Source organism: Boleophthalmus pectinirostris, unplaced genomic scaffold (genome assembly GCF_026225935.1).
Source record: "Boleophthalmus pectinirostris isolate CB_2022bp ecotype Guang Dong unplaced genomic scaffold, ASM2622593v1 HiC_scaffold_13, whole genome shotgun sequence".
NCBI lineage: Eukaryota > Metazoa > Chordata > Actinopteri > Gobiiformes > Gobiidae > Boleophthalmus > Boleophthalmus pectinirostris.
Genome location: NW_026571036.1, coordinates 17,405,723 through 17,433,684, shown reverse-complemented (window position 1 = coordinate 17,433,684; position 27,962 = coordinate 17,405,723). Strand labels below are relative to the sequence as shown.

The 27,962-nt window shown below is 38.7% G+C and overlaps 1 protein-coding gene across 1 annotated transcript in view; it reads right to left on the bottom strand.

Moving 5' to 3' along the window:
• stxbp5a (syntaxin binding protein 5a (tomosyn)) overlaps positions 1 to 27,962 on the bottom strand; it is a 138,887-nt gene that overhangs the window by 5,690 nt on the left and 105,235 nt on the right. Inside the window, exons 9-20 of the mRNA XM_055149412.1 lie at positions 25,262 to 25,340; positions 24,516 to 24,670; positions 18,676 to 18,748; positions 18,137 to 18,284; positions 13,095 to 13,162; positions 12,083 to 12,123; positions 11,598 to 11,818; positions 7,199 to 7,374; positions 5,923 to 6,048; positions 4,737 to 4,888; positions 3,741 to 3,803; positions 313 to 549 (exon numbers count right to left, since the gene is read on the bottom strand). Coding sequence (XP_055005387.1) covers positions 313 to 549; positions 3,741 to 3,803; positions 4,737 to 4,888; positions 5,923 to 6,048; positions 7,199 to 7,374; positions 11,598 to 11,818; positions 12,083 to 12,123; positions 13,095 to 13,162; positions 18,137 to 18,284; positions 18,676 to 18,748; positions 24,516 to 24,670; positions 25,262 to 25,340 — 1,539 coding nt within the window. The remainder of the gene's footprint in view (positions 1 to 312; positions 550 to 3,740; positions 3,804 to 4,736; positions 4,889 to 5,922; positions 6,049 to 7,198; positions 7,375 to 11,597; positions 11,819 to 12,082; positions 12,124 to 13,094; positions 13,163 to 18,136; positions 18,285 to 18,675; positions 18,749 to 24,515; positions 24,671 to 25,261; positions 25,341 to 27,962) is intronic.

The following is a 27,962-nucleotide window of genomic DNA, read 5'->3' as shown; positions in this document are numbered from 1 at the left end:
TTGTACAGCATTAAACTTAACTGGGAAGAGAGACAGAGACCAGTAGAGGTAAGGAGGAGACACCACCAGGCCAGAGCAAAGCAATAATATTGCCATGGTAGCAAACACCCCATCAGAAATGTTACATACTTCATCGTTAAGTAGATCTAACAGTAAACAATTTTGAGAAGATTTATCAGTATATTTGTATCACTGCTTCATACTGTGATTGGTGATTGATTTATAAGCACTTAAATTCTAATTTAACAAAATCCTATTTCCATTTATGTATGTGTGAAAAATGTAACAACATGGTTTTGATAAGCCACACACCTGCGGGTGAAATAATAACTGGCTGCAGCTGCCGTTGCTCTCCAGCAGGAGGCATTGTGACTGCTAAACACAGCACTGTGCCCAGAGAGGTGCCCACAAACAGACATGGGGTGAGGATAGTGTCTCCTTTGCGTGCGTAGGTCTCACAGAAGTGGAAAGAGGAGATGGCCTCTTTGGACTCTTTGTCAATGCTGGTGACGCTGGAGGAGCGCGAGCGGCTGAACGAGTTGTCCCGGTCTAAAGGGTTGGCACCCCGGGGTGGGCACACGGACAGGAGGACAGTGGACACAAGACAGAGAGGTAAAGCACCCGCAATACAACCAGTACAGACACACACTAGATCTATGAGGACAAACACATACACAGGGCCTATCTGATGTAGTAGTTTAGAAGGACCTATACTACATAAGACCATAGAACGAGATACAACAGACAATTTCCTTTTCAGATTTAGTAACTACTTAATTAAGAGGTTAGAGTCTTGAGTAAGTAGTTACTAATACTGAATAAACTAGTCTTTCATTATAAATTAAAGTGTATTCATTATAACATGTGTCTTTAAAGGAACCCCTGAGTCTAGAACACAAAGAATCAATCTGCAAACATATCATTCAACACTGGAAAACTATGACCATTGTGTATCCCTAGACAGCTGAGATTCTGGAATGAGAAACACGACCTGGGACAGACTGTATGTTTCGTTAGTAGTAGTAGTAGTAGTAGTAGTAGTAGTAGTAGTAGTAGTAGTAGTAAGTAGTAGTAGTAGTAGTAGTAGTAGTAAAAGTAGTAGTAGTAGTAGTAGTAGTAGTAGTAGTAGTAGTAGTAGTAGTAGTAGTAGTGGTTGTTGTTGTTCTTGAAGGCACTGAGATAAGCCCTGGTCCTACAGCCCATGTGAAGATACTGATGAACCACTGAGCCAGAGAAATGACAGACGTGAAACACAGAGTAGAAAAGTGGAAGCTTTAGCCAAAGCTTTACAGTGAGATGGAGTGCTTAGCTATAGCATCACTGACCTCTGCTTAGCACCCACCGAATTCTGAGGTGGGCCTGTCTTTACAGTAATGACAAATTTAATGTATTTGTTTGGAATGCTATGACAGATCAGTGCTACTGGTGTCTCATGCAAACTCAAGATATGCCTTGCTTGCCGAATTTGAGTCTAAAAACCAGATAAAACTGGACCAATGGAATGGGGTGGAGTCCAGTCGATGATTAAATAAAATACTGGATACATCATTTTTAGAGACACGAAGTCAAGGCTTACCCAAGTCTGGCTTTAGCTCAGTAGGCAAGCTTAATTTCCGTGACATCTTTGCTGGAAAAAAGAGAACATCCCTCTTTACAAACACACATCTAAGCTATCACATGATGCCATGCAGAGCTAGCTTGCTTGCTAGCACAGGGATAAATGTGTGCAGGCCAGTAAATTAAACAGACTGTGGAACAATGCCTGAGGACCACTTCATTTAAGAGATGCTTTAACACTAGACCAGTGTAAAGACACAACCTGTCCGAGCACAGAGGCATGCACACTAGACACACACAGACCACCTCCAGACAGAGTGTCCTGGAGAGACACACAGCCCCATGCCCCAGCCCCAGCATGCAACAGGAGAAAGAAAGATCCAACAGTCGATGGAGGGAGACAGTGGAAAAGAGTCCAGGTACAGCAGAGCTGCTTTTCATACAACGCCCTTCCATGTCCCCAGACCATATGCATATCTTCATATAAGGCAAAATGCACTGATAATATTAGAATCTCTATTCTAAATATTTCAGATTTACTATAAAGTCAATTTAAATGAGGTTTTAGAGTTGAACTTGAAAGCAGTGTGTACATCTTGTAATCCTCTCTCCTTTATGTAATTTTATGCTCTTGTATTTTGCTCAAGCAGATCTGTAGATGTATAGTTATAGTGACCCTGGCCTCTTAAATCTGTACCCATAATAGAAATATTGGCCTCAGTTCTTAGTCCCAACCTGAAAAATACTATAGTGCATACCTATTTGGCAATTGACAGAAGAATTTTTTTTTTAAACTATACTTTTGAAATAGGGTTTCGGTAGTAAAGGACTGCTGAATACGAAGAACAAACGACCCTGAACAACTTACCTGTGTATCATAAAAAAATAGAATAAAACATTTGTGATTGTCTGTACTGACTTTAAAGCTGTACATTTTGATCTACATACAGTATTTCTTCATATAAAGTAATAGGATACATCCGAAGCTTGAAAAAACTTTTGAGTAATGCTTTATTGTTAACACTAAATACTTAATATTGAAGGATATAATAAATTGTGTAGTCTCAAGGTCAAAGGGTTGGGTCAGGTATGACACAGGTGGACGACAGTCGTGCTACATACATGTAGCATGCACATCTGTAAAACCTCCTTCGGATTTGCGAGTTTTGTGTTTCTGAGTCCCATCTGCCCTCTGGGTTTGCCTCATCTTTGAGCTCCATAAGATCAGAGGCCACCCCAGAGCAGAGGCAGAGGACTCTGCAAGCCCCACTTTCAGAAAAGATGACATTTCCACAAATGCTTGTACATTATGTTACTTGTTACATATGTGATAGAATGTACTTTTGTGTCTTTAGAAATATCCATCTTCACACAGGTTTGTTACATGATGTCTGCATTTAGAATTGTCAAAGCATTTCATGAATGTGGCTTTGCAGTGGTCCCTGTGTTTCCTCCTACAGTCTATGACACACAGGACACACAGGATTTCTACAGACAAAGGGAACAGGGGACAGTCTGGACCACTTCAGTCTGGACTCCGGTCTTGCTAATCTTACCTCCTCTACCACCTCCATTGTAGAATTGCTGTAGATTGCTGTTTGACGACAACACTTTTGGAGTGAAAGGTAAAGTAGAGTCAATGTGTGATTCAAAACACCCTTTACCCTGACTACCATCTACTATAATGACAAAAATGTAATTATTTATATAGTATCACCACAGTGTTTAGTATAGCAGTCTTTTTATCCCATTAAATACTTGTATCTTAAAGGCAAAGGTCAAGCTAAAATAAGGCACTTAGCTCTGGCTTAAATAACCTGTTAAGTGCAGTAGAAGCCACTTTATCTGTGTGTCTTATGAATAATGCAGGTACAGCCTGCTACAGGGCGTCTGGTGGCTGAGACACACTCCGTACCTTCAAGTGCCCAACTCCAGACAATTGTTTCCTTTATGACCTTTTCATAAAAACTTCTCATTGTTGGCTAATGTCAAGTTAGCTGTAGCAACATGTTTCAGGTCTGTGGATCAATCACATTCATGCATATTTAGAGTTTGTCGAGGCTTTTGAATATTTGAGGAGAGATAAATGCTGATTGAAGTTCACTCTTTCACATCTGTTTGCAGTAGTAATAACACAATTATCTAACATATTTCAATAATGTTTCTATTTGTAAGTACATTACCTGACGTGGGGGACTTGCAGCGGTCCTCAGATGTGGCAGAACCCTCATTGATATCACAAAGACCTGCGAAATAAACAAAACAAACTTCATATCACAGTGTACTTCAGCCCTTGACAAACCATTTACTCAGTGCATGTTTTGAGTGTGTGTTGTGACATTGACACTGAGGCGCACAGCCAGGCAGACAGCAGCAGCCCCTGTTGGCAGAGTGCTACAGTGGAGCGGGTGATTACTGCCCTCACCCGTGCCAAGCCCTGACAGGAGCCAACCCACTGACACCAAATGTGCATCTATGCTCCTCTTTAAATCTCATTACAAAGCATCACCACGTATAGCCTGTTTATCTTATCATTTTATTATTAAGGCATTTACAGCATTTCATCGTTCATATTTTCCCTTTGTATGAATGTCACATTGTTGCGACACTGCAGTAGCCTTCTTGAAGCTGCACTGATGGTCTCCAGCACTAGGGGGCAGTGTATGCATTCATAAGCTACTGTGTATAGCAGGGTAAAGAGTGTAATAACCATAAAGCTGCAGTAAGACCAAACATGTTATGGAAGAACACTTTTTGTGAAAATGTCAAAGATACAAAAGAACTACACTTTGTTTCTATAACAAGGAATGGCTAGTTATGGCTGGTTGTGATTTAAAAACATATATTCACTTCTTTACTACTTTTTTAAACTACTATATATTATTTTTATTTACATTTTACACCTTATGTAAAATGCAAATAAACATAACAAAAACAAAGACATAACAATAGATAATGAATAGTATTTTATGCAGAATAAGACATGGAATTTTGAAATTGCATGTTTTGAAATTTACTAATTGTGTCTATTGGAATTGCGAGTTTGATTCGACTGTGAGTAATCTTATTTGGGTCTCTGAATCAGTGGCCCACTGCCTTGTTTACAGGCCATGGACAGGATAGTGTGTGAGCCAATTGTAACAGTGGGTTGGTGGAGGCAGTGACAGGTCCCAAAATACCTCCAGAGGGCTGCCTTGTCTTCCGAGGCGAGCGGGGCTGTCTCTGGTACGGGTCGTTACAGCCGTAAAGCTCCACCGTGCCCAGGTTTAACACCACTGTTTTCTGGATGTAGTCCACCACCGCCAGACCATTACTGTTCCCAAACACGACACTGAGCACAGGAAAAGGGGGAGAGAGGAACTAGTTATGACAATGACTGAAAACAAAATAAAGCCAGTAAGAGTTTTGTTGCTGGAAAATGTCATCTCCTTCATAGAGGATGATCGTAATGAACTCCACTTAAGTTAAATCTGTCTTAAAGAGTCCACCACCTGCTTGTCACTATGAAGGTGTTATAAGTTTGCTTGGAATGTTCCACAGCCTGGATTAAATCTTAAATTTATGTTTTAAAGTTATTCATTTGGCAAAGTGCCTGTAATTTAAAAAATCCAATGTAGATAAGTTTAATGCCATAATGTGGGAAATTCCAAACCAAGCAAAGGAGCAAGCAGGTGGCTGACCCCTCCATGAGAACAGTCACATGGTGCATCTTTAAGTAGATCAATTCACATTATTAGTTTTATTTTGACTTTTTCTTCCAAGCTTGCCACAACAGTCCTATTTGGTTGGTATTTTTCTGACACAGTTCATTATTATTATTATTAATTAACAATTACTTAATGATTAAAACCATGTAAAATAGCAAATAACTTGATGTATTCGTTCAGGAAATTAAAAATCAACTGATAAACAACCACAAAAAATAAATATATTAATAACACTTGCATTGTATAACTTTCATCAAAAGCTTTTCTCCATGGAGTTATTGCTTTGTCTGGAATGTTTCACCTTTCTATCTTCATGGAGACCAAACCAGACCAAGTTACAGGTCAGATCTGCGGAAAGGTCCTGTTCATAGTCTGAATGCCTATTTTTCGAGATATTTTTGAGCTATAAAACCACCTGTAATTGAATAAATGTAAGGTAGAACTGTTTAATGTCATACTGTGGGACATTCAAGGCAGAGCAATGACATATCCATAGAAACAGGCAGATGATGGACTCCCAACGAAAAAGTTACATAGTGCATCTTTGACTTTATGCACTGAAATTCAACATAGTAGTATCCTCGACCATGTGTGCATCAGTTATATATATTTGTATATGTATTGACTTATGTGCTACATCAGTAAAGTCTCTACTTACAGGCCGTTAGAGGAGTTGAGGGCTATACTGGTGATCTGCTGCGAGGGCTCTCCACTCACCCACACCAACTGGACCACCAAGTCCACCTGGTAACCGGGAGACTGCTTCAGAGGGGCATTCCGAACCCTGGAGATGAGAGGAGGAGAGGAAAATGAAAGACACAAACAAGAAAAAAAATCAAAGTGAAGAGGCGCAGCTGCAGATCTGACAGAGTGGTGTGTTGAGGGCCCGGAGAGCAGCGGGACGGCTGAGGTGGAGAAGGCTTTAAGTTTGGACAAGAGTGCTTCAGGCAAAACCCCAGCGCTTTGGAGAGAGTAAAGTGCTGTTGGCGCATGTACAAGTTGGCTTGTGTGCGGGGAGCATATATCAGTAGGCTGAAGCTAACCTACGTCACCCCTCAGCCAGTCAGTGGTGGTAGTTCTGTAATTAAGTCTGATTGGTAGAGTCATTCACATTATGAATAATCAATACATTTTTGGCAATGGTCAACCAGTCAACTGAATGTGTGATACAGTGTCCTTACTAATGTTCCCCAGTAAAAAATAAGCATATTGAATTGGTATCTGTTCAAAAGTCTGTGAAATCCGATGTCTGGGTAGACATCCCTCAGATGTCCAAATGAAAAATTAAATTCTGACAATTTTTCTTGTGATGTCTGCTCTAAAGCAATAACAATATATGGCTTTATGATTGAGCCGTAGATTCCTTCATGTGTTAATGATGGAAAGATAAATGTTGTTAACTCCAAAATGGCAAATCCATAATCCTTTAGCTTTTAGAGCTCACAGAACTGTTCAGCAAAATCATGAAATTCTTTCGTCACATCCTCATGCCCTAGAAACAAACATATAGTACTTCTCCAAGATGTAGGGTCCCACAAGGATCAATTTTGGTCCCAATCCTCTTTTCTTTGTACAGGCTGCCATTGGTTTGTTATAAACAGCGGAGCTTCACTGACAACTTCATCTAACTGCCCGAATGATGCCCAGAATTGGATGAACACAAATTTCTTGGTTCATTACAAAAAAATAAATAAATGAATACAATTCTTAAATCTGATAACTCAATCCCTGTGAGTAACCTACACATTTAAACAGTATGGCCTAAAAGTCTCGCAAGATATATCAAATTTACAGAGGACTCTGGGTAGGACTGCAGAAAAAAAATCAGCTGTCCAAAGTTATCTGGTCTGATATAAAGAAACCACTTATACAATAACATGCCATTATATCTACTTACAGTTAGACGCCTCACAATTTAATCATTTTGTACGTACTTGAGGCAGGGGATGTTGCCGCTGTCCGAGTTGTTGCTGCTGGTGGAGGGGTGTGACGGTGGTCCACTGGTCTGGGGGGAGGCTCTGGGGGTGGGGTGTCCTGACATCTGCTCCCCTCCTCCCCCGTCTGGAGAGTCACTGTCATTCAGCTCACACTGCATCCGGACCTCTAGTAACTTCAGGTACACAAACACAGACAGTTAGATGGGATCATTATACTGTAAGTAAGTAGCCCCGGCTTAAGCAATATAAAATTGTAAATAGTGAATGAGCTTTTAAGGGCCCATATTACACTATTTTCTGACCTTGTGATGTCATGCGGTAATATAAGAAGTGCTCCTCTGTGTTTTTAAACTCCATACACCTTCACTAGAATCATTCGGGTGATTTCAGCTCTGGAACTGTCAATTGCTACTGAACAAAAGGTTAACTTGAGAACTTTATGACATCACAAGGTGGAACAGAGCATTTTGAGCTTGTGAGTGAAACAAAACACAACACCAGGAATGTTTTTATGAGGAAACATTATAACATAGATCAGAAAACCCAGCCCATTAAAATGTAAACAAACTCAAAACTGTAACATCCCCTTAACAAAGCTAACTAGAAACAGTATTGACTCCAAAGCAAAAGCAAAGTAATTATATTGATTTATTGCCAGCAGCTCTTTTTTTTTTACTTGAAATGGATGCATACACAGAGTCTAATGAGGATGTATTAGCTTGTAATGTCATCTAGAGACTTATCACTGTGCCAAGTTACATTTTCCACCTCGCGTTTACAAAGGTGTTAATCCCACTTTCCTACAGTCATCAGTGTCAAGGATTTGCAGAATTGTCCAACGCATTACATAAGCAGTCAATCACAAATACTGATCTGACATAGTTCTTTCTCTTCTTTACTAATTGCCAGGCTTCAAAATTCTACAACTAAAGAGGTGGAATTTAATCTGAATGTGAACACTTGATCCTCGGAGCTGATGTTAAAGAAGCTGGAATGAAAGTGAAAGCTTCTCCGATGATCTGAGTGACTTTGACAAGTGCCACATTGTGATGGCTGAACAACTGGGTCAGAACATTGCTAAAACAACATTTTATGAATTCTTTCCAAGATTTAGCAAAAGCAGTATATAGAAAGCAAATGAAGTAAACCAGTAACTCCCTAGTGATCATAAAATTATACTAGGAATTTGGTAAATCAAAAAATCCATTCCTGTGTACTAATACTTATTAAGCACCAGTGATGGGAAGAATACTTTGAAAATGTATTTAGTTACAGAATAGTATTCAGAATAGCAGATTCAAATCTATTTTGTGATGTATTCCTTTACATTGACCAATCAGAGTACTGTATTCCGAATACTTAGAATATGTTTACATCGAGTATGATTTGAATAATAGTATAAAATCGCAACATAGGATTAAAAGTAGCTTCATTATGTGTTTCCTCTTACAAATTAAAGAAGGAAGAGTCACACATTTTTTCTAGGAGTTATATGCAGTTTGAACACAGAATTGTGTGATCAAATACAACCAAGTATTACTTTGAGTTTAGAAGTAACTGTATTCTGAACACCACCAAATGAATAGTAACTGTATCTGAATACTTTTACTCAAAATTAGTATTCAGAAAACATATTCTCGGTACATGTATTCAGTTATTTCCCATTACTGCTAAATAATACATATTAATCTATACTAAACTATTACCATCAAAACCAGATACTCATTTGAATATTGTAAAGTACTGCAAGTTAAAAAATATATATAAACCTGGGAGAAAATTTGACCTTTACTGAAAAGTTTTAAAATGGTCTAAGCCTGACTAGAATAAAGCTTCATGGAAATACTGTACAAACTATTGTATTATGTTGAAAATTACATATTAATGGAGTCAAAAGAAGTATTTTTATTGTCAATGTTGAGCTGATATTGGTTATCTATCAAGCCTTTTCTTTAGTTTGAATTTATATTATCATGACAACAGCAATGGGATCACATTAACAAGTGAATAACATTATCATAAATATGCTGCTTTGAAGATGGAGATGCCTATAATGCAGCTGTATGTGTAGGCAGGTTGAGTGTCAGAGAGGTCCTCAAGAACTGAACTATTGCAGTACTTTCAAGTGTACCTCGGGGCTACTTCTAACCTCCTACTACCTTTGCACAACCACACCATCCTCCTAAACTCCCCCTCTCTCACTTTCTTTCTTTCTTTTCCTCTCTCCTTGTCTCTTCTCTTTTTCTCTCATCTGTTTTGCAGTGTGTCCCTCATTAGCCCCTGCGCCGCCTCTTCTTTCCTTGCATCTTTTTGGTGAGGATACAGAGGCGTTTGACCTTGTGACGGATGACTCTGTTCCAGTAATTACAGCACACTTCCTCAGACTTAACCACGGCACTGATCTACCTCCTGGTCACACACGGACCAGGAGAGAGAGAAACAGGCAAAATGATGGTGAAATTGTCAGCCATTTTACTCTGCCTGCTTTGTCACACACTTTTTATTTTGTTTATTTATATATTTAATAACAAGAGTGATGGAAACGTTACATGAATCTCAAGTAAGAATGACAACAGATGCTGGTGGAACAGTGGGAACAAGGTAATAAAAGCAGTGTCCCTTTTATAATGCTTTTACCTCTTTAACAAATTGCTATATAGGCATCTCACAAACATCCTGTGATTTTCTGGAGTGGCACTAGCGCAGTTAGAAAATGAAAGCTGGAAGTTTGATTACTGTTGCTTCTGTTGTATCCCTGGGCAAGACAATTTAAAAACCTGGTGAAATCATTTTTGACTGCATGTTAATGTGAATAGTACTAATGGAAATGTCATGGATCCAAATGCTTTATAGCTACCAGTGACCTCTAACTGGATTTAAAGTAAATAATGTTGAAAAAAATACAAATCCATATGTTTACAAAGCTGAAGGGGTCTGTTCATTTCACATTTGCAGTCCAAAAACATCTACAGCGTTATTCCAGAAGCTTTCATAACCAACAGTGAAGGACACATCAAGGGCACTAGTTCAAAAACACAGCAAATTCCATCCACCGATCTGTAAGGAAAAACATATCACATATCGCCCACATGCTTTGATTGACAAGAGATTTCTGCAAAGACTAGAGCAACAAAACAGCCCAGCAGTCAGACATGCCAGGATTCAGATAAGAAAAATACAGAGGAACTTGCTCATTATCAGTTTACATAATGTGCTTTAGAAACCATACATAATTGAGCTCCATACAGACTAAAGCTCTTTATGTTATTGGAGTGATGTCTCCACTTCCAGCTCTGTTCCTCACAACTGAGACTGCTCCGTCTGTTGGCATGACAACCATACAGGCTTTGACTCGGCACTTCTCTGAGTGTGTGTATACAATATGTGTGAAACTGGCTGCAGCGGTCACTGAGTTCATATCATAATGGCCTGGTTTGAAACAACAGTTTTTGGGCTTAGCATTGTGTTATGCTGAGACATGATTATAGTAATCAAACAAACATTATGTCACCAACTAATGTCTTCTACTTCCTCCAATACAACAAAAGTTATGAATGTAACTAAGGTTCTATGAACCCCGGGTGACAGCCAGAGGGCGGAGCTGAAAGCACTTACTGATTCCTTTCAGTTACATTTGTAACTTTTGTTCTGTTTCATCCATACTGAACCCAGAAGTCAGTGCTGAAAGAACTGAATAACCGAAGATTGGCAAAGTCAAGAGAAATCTTGAGTTCAGAACTCACAGAGTGGACCCTGAGAACTCCAATTCCTGAAACTCAGTGACTAAGGCATTATAGCAGTCACATTCTCTTAGTGAGTAACCACCTCAAAGATGCAGCACATCGCTGAACCATCTAGAAGCAAAGAAAACTACACCACTTCAAGAAGAGACAATTCACACAACTGACACAGAAGTCACTGCTGAAACTGAGTGGCACCACGGTGCTGGTACTAAAACCAGCCCATGCTCCACAGGCTCATCACTATAAAAATACACCTGCTCTGTGCTTGACAGCAGCACCACATCCAGATCTAGTCCTCAACAGCTCATAGCTACAATCCGGCACGTTTAGCGCATGTATATCATGGATGTTCTTGCACGGTCCAAACCAACTAAACCAACAACAAAGGCATGTGTTATATTTTCTAAATATTGCAAGTCAAAACAGACAGTCTTACATGTCAAGCTCAGGGGCATAACCGTAGAATACCCCACTGCACCAAGCTAGGGCTACTACTAATACTACTGAATAAAAGTACTACTACTACTAGTAGTAGTACTACTTTGAATAAAATTTAAAACATTTTTAGAAAGATTTGTCAGGATTTCAGAATGCACTGAACCAAGTCACTGATCTATAATGCATTGTGTGCCTTTCCTCTCAGTCCCTCGTACCTGGACGACCTCGGTGGTGACCTCTAGTTTGCTGAAGCGGTAGATGAGGAGGTTGGCGGACACTCCAGCCACACACAGCATGCGGCTCTCGGGACACCAGGCCAGGATCTGGATGGCAAAAGGGTCCTCATCTGACACCTCTGTGCTGCCCTTCTCTTCCTTCGACCTGCTCCTGTCAAACACCTTGGCTGTTTTCAGCTTGTAAAGCACCTGGAGCATTACTGCAAAACAAGGAGAAAAATCTTAGAAATGGCATCTTTGTTGCCACATAATTCCCAGAAGTCTTAGCATTTTCATTTTGAGCTTTGTGAATCTGTGCTTTGTAAAAATGTGAATTATTGAAGAAGCCGCGATGCTTCTATGACAGCCTTTGTTTGTTTTGGAAACAAAAATAAGAACGAAAAAAAAAAAAAAAAAATAAAAAATTGGTTCCAACATCCAACAATGATTTACAAAAGCATAAACAGGGCTCTGAGCAAACTTACTTGCAGAGGCATCCCAAAACTTCACAGTTCCATCAGCGTGTCTAAGAGAAAGTAAAAATGAAAACATTTAATTTAAGATTATTTATTTATTTTATCACCCCAAATGCCCCCTCCAGATTTTCCTCCTTGGTAGAGGAACATCTGCATGTAAAAAACTATACAGTTCTGATACAACTCTTTTCCAATTGCCATATATGTAAACTTTCAGCCTTTCAATTTCTACAAATCATTTTTCAATTTTATTTTTTAGTTATCTGAACTGCTAATATTCTTCTTGATTGTGCAAATATCATGCACCAAATTGATTTATTTTGCCTAAAATTAAAAGTTGGAATAGGTCAGTGAGGTCTAGAATTCTCAAAATTGCATTTCTTGTTGGGCGTCCTTGGTTTGCAGTGGTGAAAAACACGTCCAGGAGAATAGTGATGACAGTGATATAAACTTGGCCGCAAAGTTGATGGAAAAAGTTGTTCCATCTTTGAGCAATAAAGAAATATTCATTCAATGCTGATTTAAATACATCACGACTATTGGACTTCAGGAAATGTCCGTAAACTTGACCAAAATAAAATACGCTTTGCTCTCTCACTCTCCAAAGTGTTTACATCGCCAATTCAGCTGTTGGGAAAGCTATATTTTGCAGACTGGGGCACTCTGCTAGCAGGAGGAGTGGAGACTTGCACAGAATAATAATACGGCAAACAGGAGTGGACGAGTGAGGAACATGAGAGGAGAGGAGGAGAGAGAAAGGGAGTCTCCTGGTGCCGAAGCCATACCTCAACATCACATCTAAAGCAGTGTGTGTCCACCCCCCACTCCCCTTGCCGACAACTTGGCAGTGAATTATAAACATCTTAAAGCGACCAAAGAGCGCGTGATTAGAATGCGTTACGAGGTCCATTGCGGTTAATATTTTCTGCGAGGTTTTCAAGGTGGAGAGGTGGCGGGGGCAGAGGATAATGGGAGTTGCGAGGTAATGATAAAGATAATGAAATGAGTGGAGTCTTCTTACCCGGTAATGATGATCTCAGGGTAGCTTTGTGTGCCTTGACCCCAGTTTCCACCACTAATAGGCCATTCCTGGAGAGAAAGTAAAATGTTACGAGATGCAGTATTGGTACAGCAGAGATACAGTACAATTTAGTTGTAAAAAATGTGGGTATTAATAGTAGGGATGTAACGATATCCAAATATCAAAGTACAATATTATAATGATATATGTCTCACAGATTTATTGCAATATTAAGGAGAGTGAATATAATTTTAGATAGAAGACTTTTTTGCTTTTAAAATACCTTGACAAGATTTTGGTGTGAATTATCTCCATCATAATCCCAAAAATTCAAGTAAAAACATATTTCTTCATGTTGTCTGCACTGAAATGGATCATGGGATATGTAGTTACCTATGTTTACAAGCTGTTGCTACTTTAAAACAATGCATTTAAGCAAAGGAACGTGCAATTCGATATATTGTGACAGCCCACGACATTATTGTAAAACTTTTGACAATACGATATCATGATCTTTTGGGTATTGTTACATCCCTAATCAATAGTTAAACTACAATAACATATATTTAAGCAGGTAGGTAGATAAATAAAAAAATATATTTGTGTAATAGTAGTAGTTGTTTAATGTTTAATGTTACAAAGTTGGGATGGAGGGACACTGTGCTGTGAGTGATCATACAAAGTGATGTAATTTACAAGGTTATTAATTTAGGTTAGAAAAAGGATATGGTAAAGGTTAGGAAAATGATAATTTATATAACTTAAGTTATATAACTTAACACGTTGGAAGCAGTAAATGAAAAAAAAGTTACACACTAGCCTTATCTCATCTTATACAATAAAATATAACGTAAAACTATAAAAAATATAGGCTTGTTTAAAGGCAATGGTTTAACGTTTACACATTACCATGGCAACAAGAGCCATTACTTCCACTGGACCTAAAGCTCTAAGTCTATGGCTCAACGTGCAGAAAGATTACTGTCACTCTACAGAATAATCTTGTGATCATTTTCCTTTTCTAATTTGTCATAAATATGCAACCAAAATAGATCAGGTTACATTAGACGGCTGGATCTGCAGAATTGTCACAATAAATTGCAATGGAACTAGTGCTTTCCTTGAATATAATACATACAAAATGAACACATCAGCATACCTGAGGGACACATAATCGTAATTTTTGTAGCTAAAGTCATGGAGGTTAGACATAAAAGCTTTTGACGTGTACAGAGGAGGGGACATACGTTTGAATGGGAGCACAGGGAGTTGCAAAAATGGGAAAGCTGTGGCTACTACATGTCCAAGAGGAAATGTTTGGTGGAGAAAAATTTATAAAACTAAAAACTTCTTTTGGTATGCTAATTTGCACAGGGTTTGAATGATGGTCTATACTAGAGCTAGTAAAAGCCTATATGGGAACATTAAGCATTAAAGGTAAACATTATTTTGTGTTGAAATTTTACTCTACTGCCTAAAAGGTCATTTGTGGTATGGCAATAACGGGTATGAAGGATCAAGTCTTTCCCTTAGTATCAAAATCGAATTTTACATTTCAGTTTTGCGACGACACTTTGATGAACATATCCCAGTACCAACTCAGACCAGCTCACACTGTTGTTGTATTCTTGGGCAAGACACTTCACCCACCTTACCCATGTATGATGGTGTGTAAGTAAGAGATTAGTGTTGACTGGCAGTGCAGACTAGGTTATGAATGAACAATGCATTTAAATAGTAATGTGATTTTGAGCATCTACAAAAGTGTTCCATAACACATTATCAACATCAATAAATGCCAAACTATAAAATAATAAACAATGATCTTAGATGCTCTCACTTCACACGTGACACATGTGACAGCCTCATATAATTACCCACAATGAACCTCAGAGAGCATTAGCATGTGTTTGTGCGTTAGCGGGAGGCTTGGCTTCGTACACGTCGACACATACAAAGGTCAGGGGGATGACTCACTGATCTTTATGTGAGAATGGACTCCTGCAGCTCTCTTTGGCTTTTGCTTAACACAAAATGCAGGGGGAAAAAAGCTTCTCGGGGAGATAGTTTGGGTCAGTCCATGGTGACATTTCCGACAGAATGTAGGAACAAGGCAACGAGGAAAGAGCAGCGGCATGCATAATGAGAGGACGAGCAGGGGGTCTGTGCTGTGGGTTGCCAGATATGACACATGGGAGTAAAGCCAGAGTGAAACTATGCAGAAGAAGACAGCACTAACGTCATATTGTAGACTGAGATTAAAATATTCTCACAGCAAAGTCATGTAAAAGTGTCCTTTATGGGCTGGGTTTTAATGGTTAGAGGCAGACACCAGGGACATTTACATTTGTAATTCAGACATTTGCTGGGTTTATGACGGAGCCCAATGTGACACAAGGGAAAATGTTACCTTTGGGAGAGCATTGCAGTGCCATACATCATTAAACAGGAGAAAGAAGGGTGTTCAAAGACTAGTGGGGGAAACTTGTGTTATTTTAGGAGGTTTATTTGAGAGCTACTTCCCAATGCAAACACTCTTTTCATGTTAGTGAAATTTGTACTTTTCATACAGAATACATAAGAGTAAAGAACAGGACAATGCATGGTTTGATTGTAAATGGATGAAACTTTATACTCATGTATTTAACTGCTTGTTGACCAGCCCAGGGACTGCAGATGGAAACTCGCTTTAGCTAAATCTGGTGTAAAGCATCTCCTCTTTTATTAGATTAATGTAAACTGTGTGCATCATTATTAGGCAAGTTGTATTTATGAGGATTAATTTTTATAACTGAACAACTAGAGCCCTCTCGGGCAATCCAAAATGTTAATAAACCTCAAACCTGAATATTTAAGAAAGTAAAGGTGAAGTTTTGGCTTTGTGAGGAGAAAATCTATGTGTGCACAATTATTGGGCAACTATTAATGTGCATAATTATTACGCAACTAAATGAAAAATGAACATTTTCCATTCTTGTTTATGTTCATCTGTCAGAATAGCAAACAACTCAAAATTTACATTTTGACATTGCTAATATATGACTAATTTAGCCACCTTTCTTCTTAATAATGGTCATAAGCCTTCCATTCATGGAGTCTGTCAGTTTCTTGATGTATTGACGATGAACCTTTTTGTGCAGCAGCAACCACAGCCTCCCAGGCACTGTTCTGAGAGGTATACTGTTTTCTTTTACCATAAATCTCGATCTTAAGAAGGGCCCACAAGTTCTCAGTAGGGTTTAGGTCAGGTGAGAAAGAGGGCTATGTCATAATTTTTTCATCTTTAGGCCTTTACTGGCAAGCCACACAATAGAGTACTTCAGTGCATGCGATGGAGCATTGTCCTGCATAAAAATCATGGTCCTCTTGAAAGATGGAGATTTTTTACCGTACCATTGCTTGAAGAAAGTGTCTTCTAAAACTGGCAGTAGGTTTTGGTGTTCTTTTTAAGTCCATCTTCCACCTGAAAAGCTCATTGTTAATAATACCAGTCCATACCATTACCTCACCTCCACCTTGCTGGAGTCGAAGTGGAGCTCTGTTCCCATTACTGATCTACCCACAGGCTCATCCATCTGGTCTGTCAAGAGTCACTCTCATCTCATCAGTCCATAAAACCTTTGTAAAATCTGTCTTCAGATATTTCTTGTCCCAGCCTAGTTTCTTGTGTGCTGGTGGGTTTCAGCCTTCCTCACCTTGGTCATGTCTTTAAGTGCTGAACAACTTGTACTTCTGAGCACTCCAAGTAGGTTGCAGTTCTGGAAAATGATAGCGCTGGAGGGTAATGGGTTCCTGGTAGCTTCATGTTTGATTCTTCTCAAATCTCTTGCAGTTAATTTGCGTCTTTTTTTCTCAACACATTTCTTGTGACACTATTGACTATTTGTAACAAAAGCATGATGGTTTTGTGATCACACCTCAATATCTTTACTATTTCAAGAGTGCTGCATCACTCTGAAAGACTTATTTTACAATTTTGGACTTTTCAGAGTCAGTAAAATCTTTTTTGGCCCATTTTGCCTGAGGAAAAGAAGCTCCCTCCCTCTTTAGACAAATACACCTCATGGGATATGCTTAAATCCAATAAGAATTAAAGTGGGAGAATATGGATAAAAATCATAATATGGTCAAAATACTTTACCTTACTTATATTAATAACAGTGCAAGAGAAAATGGAAAATTTTCATTTTTCATTTAGTTTAGTTAGTAATAATTCTGCACATTAATAGTTGCCCAATAATTGTGCACACATAGATTTTGTCCTCAGAAACCAAATCTTCACTTTTATTTTCTTAAATATTCAGGTTTGAGGTTTATTAACATTTTGGTTTGACCGAGAGGACTGTAGTTGTTCAATTATAAAATGAATCCTCATAAATACAACTTGCCTAATATTTATGCACACAGTGTATTGACACATGGGCCCTTAAAATAGAATAAACAATAAACTAAACTAAACTAAGCTAATAAAATGTATTACTGTGTTTATCAAATAATGTTATAAGCATGTAATAATGTTTAAGCACACTAATGTAATAGGTAATTCTGCTTTTATTTATATATGATTTTATTTTTCCATACATTTTGTAGTACATATGATCACCAAATCACCAAAAATCTGCTCTACAACTTTTGATGGAGGTACTACGTTTTCTTCCCCCCAATATTAACTTAATATAATTTCTGTCAGGTCTGTCGACAGAAATTTGGGGGCCTGGGGCAAGAAGCCTCACATGGGAACCCCTATTCTTTGCCTCTAAAACCTGGGACAACAGACCCCTTTTTCTCCCCCTGTCTACTACCCTGATTCCTGTCAAAAATACATTTACTCTAAGATTTCTCAGACTGTTGTATTTATTGGCCCTGGTGGCACATGTAATTCTTTAGGAGATATTCTGGGCTACAGTTAAAATTATTAGAAAATGTTTATATTTGTCTTTGTCTAGCCTTGTCTGATTTATTCTTTCCCTAGCCTTAGTGACACATTACCGAAACATGATGATGATGATGGTTCTTTAGCCTATTATATGTGCATAATGTACCCGTTTGCTGTAGCCCTGTCGTTTCTGCCGTGATCCAGCAGAGTAAAGTGCAGGTATGAGATCCACAGGGCAGTCGGCAAAGTACTCGCAGCACGTCACAGGAGACTCGTGGATGGTCAGGGGGTAGGGGTTTTCAAATATGGGGTAACTGGAACATACGAAGCAAAAAACACCATGAATTAATGCAGTCTTTAAAGGTCCTATATAACACAAAATTGACTCTTGTGAGCTTTAGACCATGTTACAATGTTGTTAGAATGTTTGAGTAATCCATTGTTATTTAGTTATTGTTATTTCCATCACAGTACATTCACATTTTGTATGATACTTGAACCTCAACCAAGACATTGTTACATGCCCAATTTAGCACTTTGACAGATTAGAAAAATATCACCATATTTTAAAGAAAAAGAGATAACTATTTGAAAATATGGCCCACAGCAGTCACAGCTATAGATTAAAATGCCCAATTCAAGGACAACACAACAGCCATGAGCACAAATGATATGATAAAATATTAAATGAGGGGTCACACTCACCCGTTTTGTGCAAGGTCGATCACCACTAAATCCTTTTCTAAGAGGACCACCACCGCATAAGGTTCCTGAAAATCTGAGGAGAAAAAACGCAAGGCACAGCAAGTCATTCATCACAGCACACTCTCACTACACAACATGGTAATTACTTAGGAGACAAATCTTTGGAAATCTACAATCCACAGGGGAAGTATTGCACATGTTTTCTATGGGAAATGCTATTATCATATCTGTGCCCTCAAGAATAAGGGCGAGGGGGGCTAATGCTTTCATTTATCCGTCCTATGATTTATAACTGCAGGGTACAGCTTTGATTAAATATTTGGAGAAATCAGATTCACTCCAAGAACAGTTCCAGCACTGATAGATTCTACCACTAATAGATTCTGGACTATATTTGATAAAAACTTTCACATTTTCCAAGAAAAGAGTTTGTAAACAAAATTGGTTCAGAGAATTAAGCTAGCTAGAAGATATACTGCATAAATATTAAAGTTTTAATTTATAAATTTCCATAACGGTTTGTAAATAATTTGACAAAGTTAGAGGCAGATTTAAACATGAGCCCTTAAACATGTTATTTTCAGAGTAGTTTCATTGTAGTTAGCTCCTTCCTTCAGGCAGGTACAAGGAAGTATCCATCAGCATTTTAATCAGAATTGAAAAGCAGCTTTGGATGATCTGTAAAACGTATTTGGCCAAATAAACTTTTGTCCAGTTGACAAAATGAATTTCTCCTTTTACCATAAGCATGAGCAAGTATATCAAAGTTAATAATATTATACAAAGTTGAATATAATATTGGCTTTTACTAGCTGATGGTCCCAGGAGAAATTAACAGAACATTATGTAGTACGCCCTCTTACTGTTTAAAAAACATACATCAAGAACACGTCAAAGTTTTTCTCATTCTCAGTCCATGGGCAGCATGCCTCATGTAAAAGCTCAAAACCTCCTAAATTCACTCCGTCACGTCATGATTAACTGTGGTGGTGGTGCTGCAGTTTAGGTAGAAACCACTCAGATTAAAGAGAAACATTTAAACTTTAAACCAGAAGTTTCCAAACGTTTTCACCCAAGGTCACATATTAAACCGTATATGGTAAATGGTAAATGGTAATTGGTCACATTTTTCTATAGCGCTTTTCCACCTTCAAGGCACTCAAAGCGCTTTAAAACAAGGAACCACTCACCCATTCACACACACATTCACACACACATTCACACACAGTGGGCAAGGTGGGTTAAGTGTCTTGCCCAAGGACACAATGGTGGGAGCTGGAATCACACCAGCCAACCTGTGGGTCAATGGTTCTGACCGCTCAACCTGTGATGTTTATGTCGAGAACTGGAATCGAACCGCCAACCTTCAGATTAGTGGGCGAATGCCCTGCCAACTGAGCTACTGCCACCCTACAGAGTGAAGGGTCTGACTACAGGACAATATGATGTAGGTTTGACTGAACAAACACAGGTTTAAAAAGGCGAGGAACAATTACTTTAAGTCTGTATCACATCCAAATGTTTGTTACTTAAGTTATAATAAAAGACATTTTCTACATTAGTTGAACTACTACTACTTTTGGTAATTTTGTCTGAACCACAGTTTGGACACGTCCGGTCTCAAGCACCTAAAATCATGTGTAATCTTTTTGTAACTAAATATAAATCAGAAGTACAAGCAAGAGCGACATTTGATTTGACCGTGTCTATCTCATATCCGGGAACAAAAATAGGTCACATTAATGGAGTTCAGTTAAACACCAGAATTTGTTTTCACCTGATGAGTTGAGTGACAAGGTCTGCTTTTTAAACTATATGGTGCGCTGTCACTCACTGCCCACGGGCTCCTCCTGCACAGCCTCACCACAGAGCACTTGTGTGTGCAATGCATCTTGGGTAATGTAGTGTGACGTAGGGATGGGCATTATTAGTAGTTGACTAATCGATTGTGAACAATTTCGTCGATCACGTTTATTTTCAGTCGACAAACCGAATGTAGGTTGCTGTGCGTAGCGTAGCTTAAGGAGACGAGGCTGCGTCTGACAGCGCAAACACTGGAGTTGTGGCCTCATGATCAGTGTCCCGGGTATGGTCAGGTTTTTTGAGTATCCCAGTTTCATCATGGTGCATGTATACACAGTATCCCAGTTACTGCAACTTAAAGTTGCATAAAAACACTTTTCAGTCTTTTTGTCACAACAGTAGTAAAAAATAAATAAAATTACCAACATAAATAAAGTGAGTGAAATGACTGAAATAAAGAGCTGTGCTAAACCTGCACACGTATGATCTCTGAAAACATGAACCATCTCCAATGTGATATACGAACAGTTTAGTCAGAAGTCATTTTGAAAAATAAGTTCAGCCTTTCATATACATATCTCACCTAAAAACAAAATGAACCGAACTTTAAACTAGTTAAAAATTAAGATAGTGAACTATGAACGTGAACAGTTCACTTTGAAAATGTGTGAACTGAACTTTGAACTAGTTCATAAAAAATGTGAACTTGCACAACACTGATTAGTATTCACTCAATATAAATTATAAAATGTTATTTAATTGTTCTTTCATAAATGGTATAAATCTACATGACATTTTTTTTTAACATGACCATTGTCCTGCCCACAGAAGTAGCCGCATGTGGTTGATGCGTGTCCAGTTTCCCATAACAGAGCTCATGTAAGAGTCCAGTGAAGCAGTAGGACATAGTCACAGCTCCACAGTGCTGAGGAGACAGCTGTGTCACCAAACATCTGACCGGCCCACTCCTGTTAGCTCCCCAGCGCTAGCTCCATGTGACTCAGATTGTGTTGGACTGTTGCACAACTCGGCCTCACTGTGCCCACTCTGACAGCTCCACCATCATTCATTAGGAAAAGTATTAAAAAATATATCAAAAGTATTATCAGCTATTCTATTTATGCTAATAAAAGTGAATTATGAAAGATTCGACAAAAATACAAATCCTTACAAAATGTAGATGCTATTATCAGATATTAAACTGAATATAGTTTCAGATTCACTCACCATATTTTGTAATAAATCTATTTTTGAGCAGTGCATATGGTGTTTTAATAGCATTATCTACCGTTCCAATGATTTTGCTATTTTGGTGCAGCTTAGTGCTTAAAATCGCATAAGACTGAGCTGTCAGCATATGAGCCCAATATGATTGTCACAGTAAATATAAACCAGTCTTTACTCTTTTCTTTAGTTATCCTTGTATTGTCCAGTTTAATAGTTTTAGCAAATGGGTATATACTTTTTCAAGAATGTACAGGAAACTATTTTGAGAGATGTATACAGATGCAAAAAGTGCACAATTTACAATGCAAGTAGCTCCCACTGCTGAATACATACAGGCTCATTTGTAGTTTAGTAGCCACCTTCATACCAACGTGAAATCAAGGCACTTCTTTTCTCCACATCCCTATAAACAGTGATGTAGTGGGGATTTTTCTAAGTGGGGGCATGTGATTCGTGATGTTATTGTTATTAACCTTAACGCCATTCATAATCACCGACAGAACATAAATCATAGGCTGTGATGTGGCCCAGGACTGAACCAGAACTGAATCAGGACTGAACAAGGACTAAACTAGGACTAAACCAGGTCTAAACCAGGACTACAACAGGACTGAACCAGGACTAAAACAGGACTAGACCAGTACTAAACCAGGACTAGACCAGGAGTAAACCAGGACTAAACCAGAACTAAACCAGGACTGAACGAGGTCTAAATGAGGACTAAAGCAGAACTGAAACAGGACTGGACCAGGAATAAAACAGATCTAAACCAGGTCTAAACCAGGACTAAACCTGGACTAAACCTGGACTACACCAGGACTAAACCAGGACTGAACCAGGACTAAGCCAGGTCTAAATCAGGTCTAAACTAGGACTACATCAGGACTACACCAGGTCTAAATAAGGTCTAAACCAGGACTGAACCAGGACTAAACCAGGACTAAACCAGGACTAAACCAGGTCTAAACCAGTGGCATGGAGCTCTGCAACTGTCCTTTCTCCTGTGGTCACCTGACAGTCTGCATGGGCGCACCTCTGGGCCCGTACCGACACTCAAACCTGGTTCAGTTCTGATTTAGACCTGATTTAGTCCTGGTTTAATCCTGGTTCAGTCCTGGTTTAGACCTCCTGGTTTAGCCCCGGTCCTGGGTTCAGTCCTGGTCCCTCATGTCGCAGGTCACTATAGGACAGTACTGCACATATCATGAGCCTATGCAGATTGTTTTCACCGTTGCCAATAGCTCCAATTTGACATTTAAATTGTAGATTTTATATTTGATATTTTTTTATATCTCACATCGGGAAAAGTGGGTGGGAGGTGTACCCCTGTGTACCACGCCTACTACACCCCTGCCTATACACACACAACTACTGACTGTTAGAAAACATTCTCTCATTTGCAGTATATTCATGGGCACTAAATAACAGCTCATTTAACTTCATCCATCAATGCCCGTGTGAAAGCACACAAGCAGACAATCCCAGCTTCTTTTAGCCAGACGTCCATTATGTAAATCCAGGGCACGGTTTGTCCATGATCAGATGAAATCGGTGGTGATGACATCAGGTTGGCAGTGACATAATGAAGTCATCACTGTTGCATAACTCCCTAATCCCGGTTGAAGCTGAGATAACACAGCTCTACATCTGACACACTGGATTACACGCACACCACAATCTATGCCATAATTTACCATACAATCCAGGTCTATTCTCCTGTTGTGACTGTTTACTCAGCCATGCACAAATAAGATCCTCATTTCAATTTGGAGGAAACCCATTGTTGTGTATAAAGGTTTGAAAATGTAATATTCAGTGTTTTGAATAATAAAACGGCAATACAATCCACCCCCCTTGGGAAATTTCGTATTTATAAAAGAATCACACGGCAGCCAAGCAATGCCGCGTAATTAAAATCAGAAAAGGTTTGGGCGTGAGATTATAATGTTTGCAAACACAAAGAAACTCAGTTTGGGTTTAAACGAGGTACAGGCACGCAAAATGTGGTTAAACTGTTTAAAATTAAAAAGAAACTAAATGTGATAGTTCAGAAAGCTATCAGAAGCATACTGAAGAATCATACGGAAAACAGTAGAAATTAAACCATACGGCTTGTTATCATTAGTTGTAATATTATGTTATGCACAAAAATCTGACATAAGTAAGACCATCACTTACTTGTATCTGTGAAGATGTTATTGCATTCCCTGGAATGTTCCATGATATGATATTAAACATACACATCTAGCATTTATTCATTGCTACATTTCTATAGCTCAAAAATACAGACCAGGACTAAACAAGGACTAAACCAGGACTAAAACAGGACTAAACCAGACGTGAACCAGGACTGCACCAGGTCTAAACCAGGTCTTAACCAGGACTAATTTTGGACTTGAGAGCAAGAGAGAAAGAACCCTGAGGCTGTCGAGCAGGGTGTCCAGAAAATGCGATCAGGGTTGTTTGCGCTTAGCCATTTCTGTAGCTCCAAAAAACAGTAATTCCATGGAGACAAGCAGGTGGTTATATTGTGCACCTTTAACAGGACAAACAAAAGGCCAAATTATGTTTTTTAATAATATTTCCATAACTTTTACATATTTGTATTATACCGGTCTTGTTGTTTTGAGATGTGTTGCTCCAACCATTTGACATCACTTTTTTGTGATAACAAAATGCATTTAATGTGAAAGTAATGCATTTTTTTTCTCATTTGCCTTTTATATCTAGCACCCACCCACCACACTGTCATATTAGCATTCATCACTGACACTGCAGACACACACAGAATACATATCCATAATACATACCATTGGGGTATGGGGTCTCACACAGAGTGAGGAAGTCGACTATAGGGTAGTCCATCTCTAACACAGCAGTGCTCTTCCCGTGCATCACAGTCAAACAGGGCAGACGGCCCACTGTGTCGAAGGACAGGCCTCCAGACAGGATTATAAAGGGCTCCCTGGGAACACACAAACACAATACAGCTATACAATTAGCCAGAAGTCACACAGAACTGCTTAAATTAGAATATAAATAGTTAACAGCCCAGAGCCAGTAATGTTTGATTTGAAAATATCTGTGGTACATTTTAAAATGTATTTTGCCAAAAGTAGCCAAAGTAAAACCTTCTTGCAACAGTAAAATTAAAAACCACTACTAAGGCACCAAGATTAATCACAATCGAATCAAGTTTCAGTTTCAATGGGCACAATTAGCAAATCGCAAAGGCTGCAAATTTAAGTACGCTTCTGTTTTCTCCCCACAAACAACAAAATATTCTGTTAACACTGTACTTTAGATATGTACAGACAAGTTCTGAAATGTGTTTCTCGTCAGTTCACATTTCAGTTTTTTTCTTCTGGACATGTGAACTTGCAAATTCCTATAATTAAAACTGAAATCTAGCAATCAAGCAATTACAACGCAAAGTTCTTTTATTAAAAGACAGTAACAATTTTCACCGCTCATGCAAGCAAATATTACCATTACTAGACACATTCAGATGTGTATTCTTTACATAATAAAGATGGCGTTATGACTGGACACATACCCATTCCTGGTGGTTTTGTACTCCACTTTGAGAATGGGTTTACAAGGCTCTGGCTTCTTCCCGTCCTTGGGCTGTTTTCCTGAAATACACCAAAACACAGTCCCATTAGTTTGTCTCTTCACCTCATTGTTCTTTGTCACCACTTCTCTCTATCTTTTACCCCAGCACTCCTTTCATCACCCCATCCCTCTCTCAGTACTGGTACTACTGTATAAGAAGCAGCATTGAGCAGTAATAATAGCAGTGGGCTATTTATCACGAGGAGAGTGATGTGGGACAGGGCCATGCAAAAGAGGTGAGAGGATCAAGGATGATTTAGTGGAGCCATCCATCCAGGTCGCATCAGGGAGGGCCGTGTCAATGAAATCTGCACATCGCCTGTAAATGTACCTGTGCATTTAGAACTACAGTATGTTACTGCTCTGCCCGGAATGTTCCACAGTATGACATTACACAGCTAGAAATCCATTTATTAAAGTACAGGAGGCTTTAGAGCTCAAAAACACCTAGAAAAACAGGCATTCTGTCAGATCTGACCTGTAGCTTGGCCTTGTTTGGTCTCCTTGAAGATAAAAAGGTTTGTGAGCTACTATGTCCAAGTAATTTCCCTTGTGGATCAATAAAGTCTGCCTAAGTGTAAGTCTAATGTCATACTGTGAACATTCCAGATAAAGAAAGAACATCCTTTATCTCACTGTATTTCCAAACTTTTTTTTACCATTACACTTCTACCTTTGCGGCACATTCACATAAATGCTCTCTCTCTCCTCTCAATCAGTCAGAATGTCTGTATTTCTAGGTATTTTTAAGATATAAAACAAGCAGTAATTTAAAAAATGTAAGATAGAGCTGTTCAGTGTCATACTGTGGAACATTCTAGGCAGAAACAAGCGGGTGACGGACCCCCAACCCTAACCAAAAAGTTACTTAGTGCATCATTAAACTATTATTTCTAATAAAATGGCATATTTTATATAAACAAACAGATAAGCAACATCTCATTGATGTTGACGAACTGCGTCAGTCATTAGCTCTCTGCAGGGCAAGTAAACACATTAAAACTAAGATAGATTTTACTTTCACTTACAATGTGATGAACAAAAGAAACAACGTAAGCTTGTCTGAGGTGGAGGAATCATGTGTGACGCTAACTGGAGACTCTGCTCTATGTTATTAGGTTCTTTTTTCAGACCAAGAGTTTGTTTTTCATACCTGACAGTTTTGACTGCACTAGCAGTCTTCCTCAAAGTGGTCACATGATGTTGCTGTGACGTGTCCGGTCAGCTGATTTAAACAGGTTTGCAATGCTGTCGTCCTGCCTCCACCGTTAGGAAGACAGCGCCATCTGCAGTCCGACTTCCTCAGGACAGTTTCCCAGATGTGTGAGAGTACAAACCCCCCTCATCCCGGTTTATAGTCCTATGGGCACGTTTCTGTATTTCGATTGCCTCTTTAATCCAGTGACGATGTTTGTTTTCCTCTGTCCGAATGATATTTGCTCCGTCCCAGTCCATAATGTGTTTGTCTCTTTTAGAGTGATTCGATGTTTCCTTCTCGCATTCTGTTCTATGTTCCTTTTTTCATGTACTGAACTCCCTCCCTGTTTCTCTGATGTATGTTTTATTGCAGGACATGCAGGGGATTTCATACATGACATTACATTTATGTTCCAGTTCTATTTTGTCTTTTGTGTGGACAAGTGTTTGACTTGAGTTTTCTGTATGGTTTCACTGGTGTGTTGATATTGTGTTTTCTCATTGCCCTCTGCACTTTTTCTGTTATGCCCCTCATGTACAGTAATGTTACCATGCCTGTGCTCTTGTATATTTTCCTGTGTTCTGTATAAATCAGCTGACCGAACACATCACAACAACATCACGTGACCACTCTGAGGAAGACCGCTAGTGAGCAACCGAAATTGTCAGGTATGAAAAATTAACTCTTGGTCATAACCTAATAACATAAAATATCGGAAAACCACATGAACCTTGTTGGAAACTCTGCTCTGTCGAAAGCTTTGTTACTCAAGTTAGACTTTAATCTGAATCTGATCCATTTCATATTTTTTCTTGATTTTCAGGCAATCTTAAAAAAAAATTTGGCCGTGTTTGCTTATGTGTGCATTCTGTAAGCATGGTAGTTGAAGAACAATCCACTATATAAAAATAATAATTAATTGCAAAGTATCTTTTAAGAAACTGTGCACAAAAGAGTCCCAAGAGCTATACTGTTTATCTTCAAAAAACAGTGTCCACTTTCTCCCACTTTAAATTTATATTAATAATAAAAGGCCTCTGTGTTAATAATTACATCTCAAAGACAAATATCAAAAAAGGCAATTAAAACGAGTCATAAAGCTTAACTTAAACCTGTTGAAAGAATTTACATAATTGTTCATTAAACACAATCTAATTATACACGTAGTGGGGGAAACAACTCATTAAACAGCCCAGTGTGGTGAACTCCTCTATTCAAACCTTAAACAAGAAGCAGTTATATTACAAAGCTTCATTTATTATGTTTTCCTGTTCTTGCTGGTCATTGGGCAGTTATTCCTTGCCTTTTCATCCAAATGGACAGTCAAAGTGGCGCGTGGGTGAGTAGGTATGCGCTGGGGAGGTAAGATTGTTTAAAAAAAAAAGAAAAACATCTTCAAAAAGAACAGACTCTGGCCAGTGAATTAAGTAAATAGAGTGGCTAA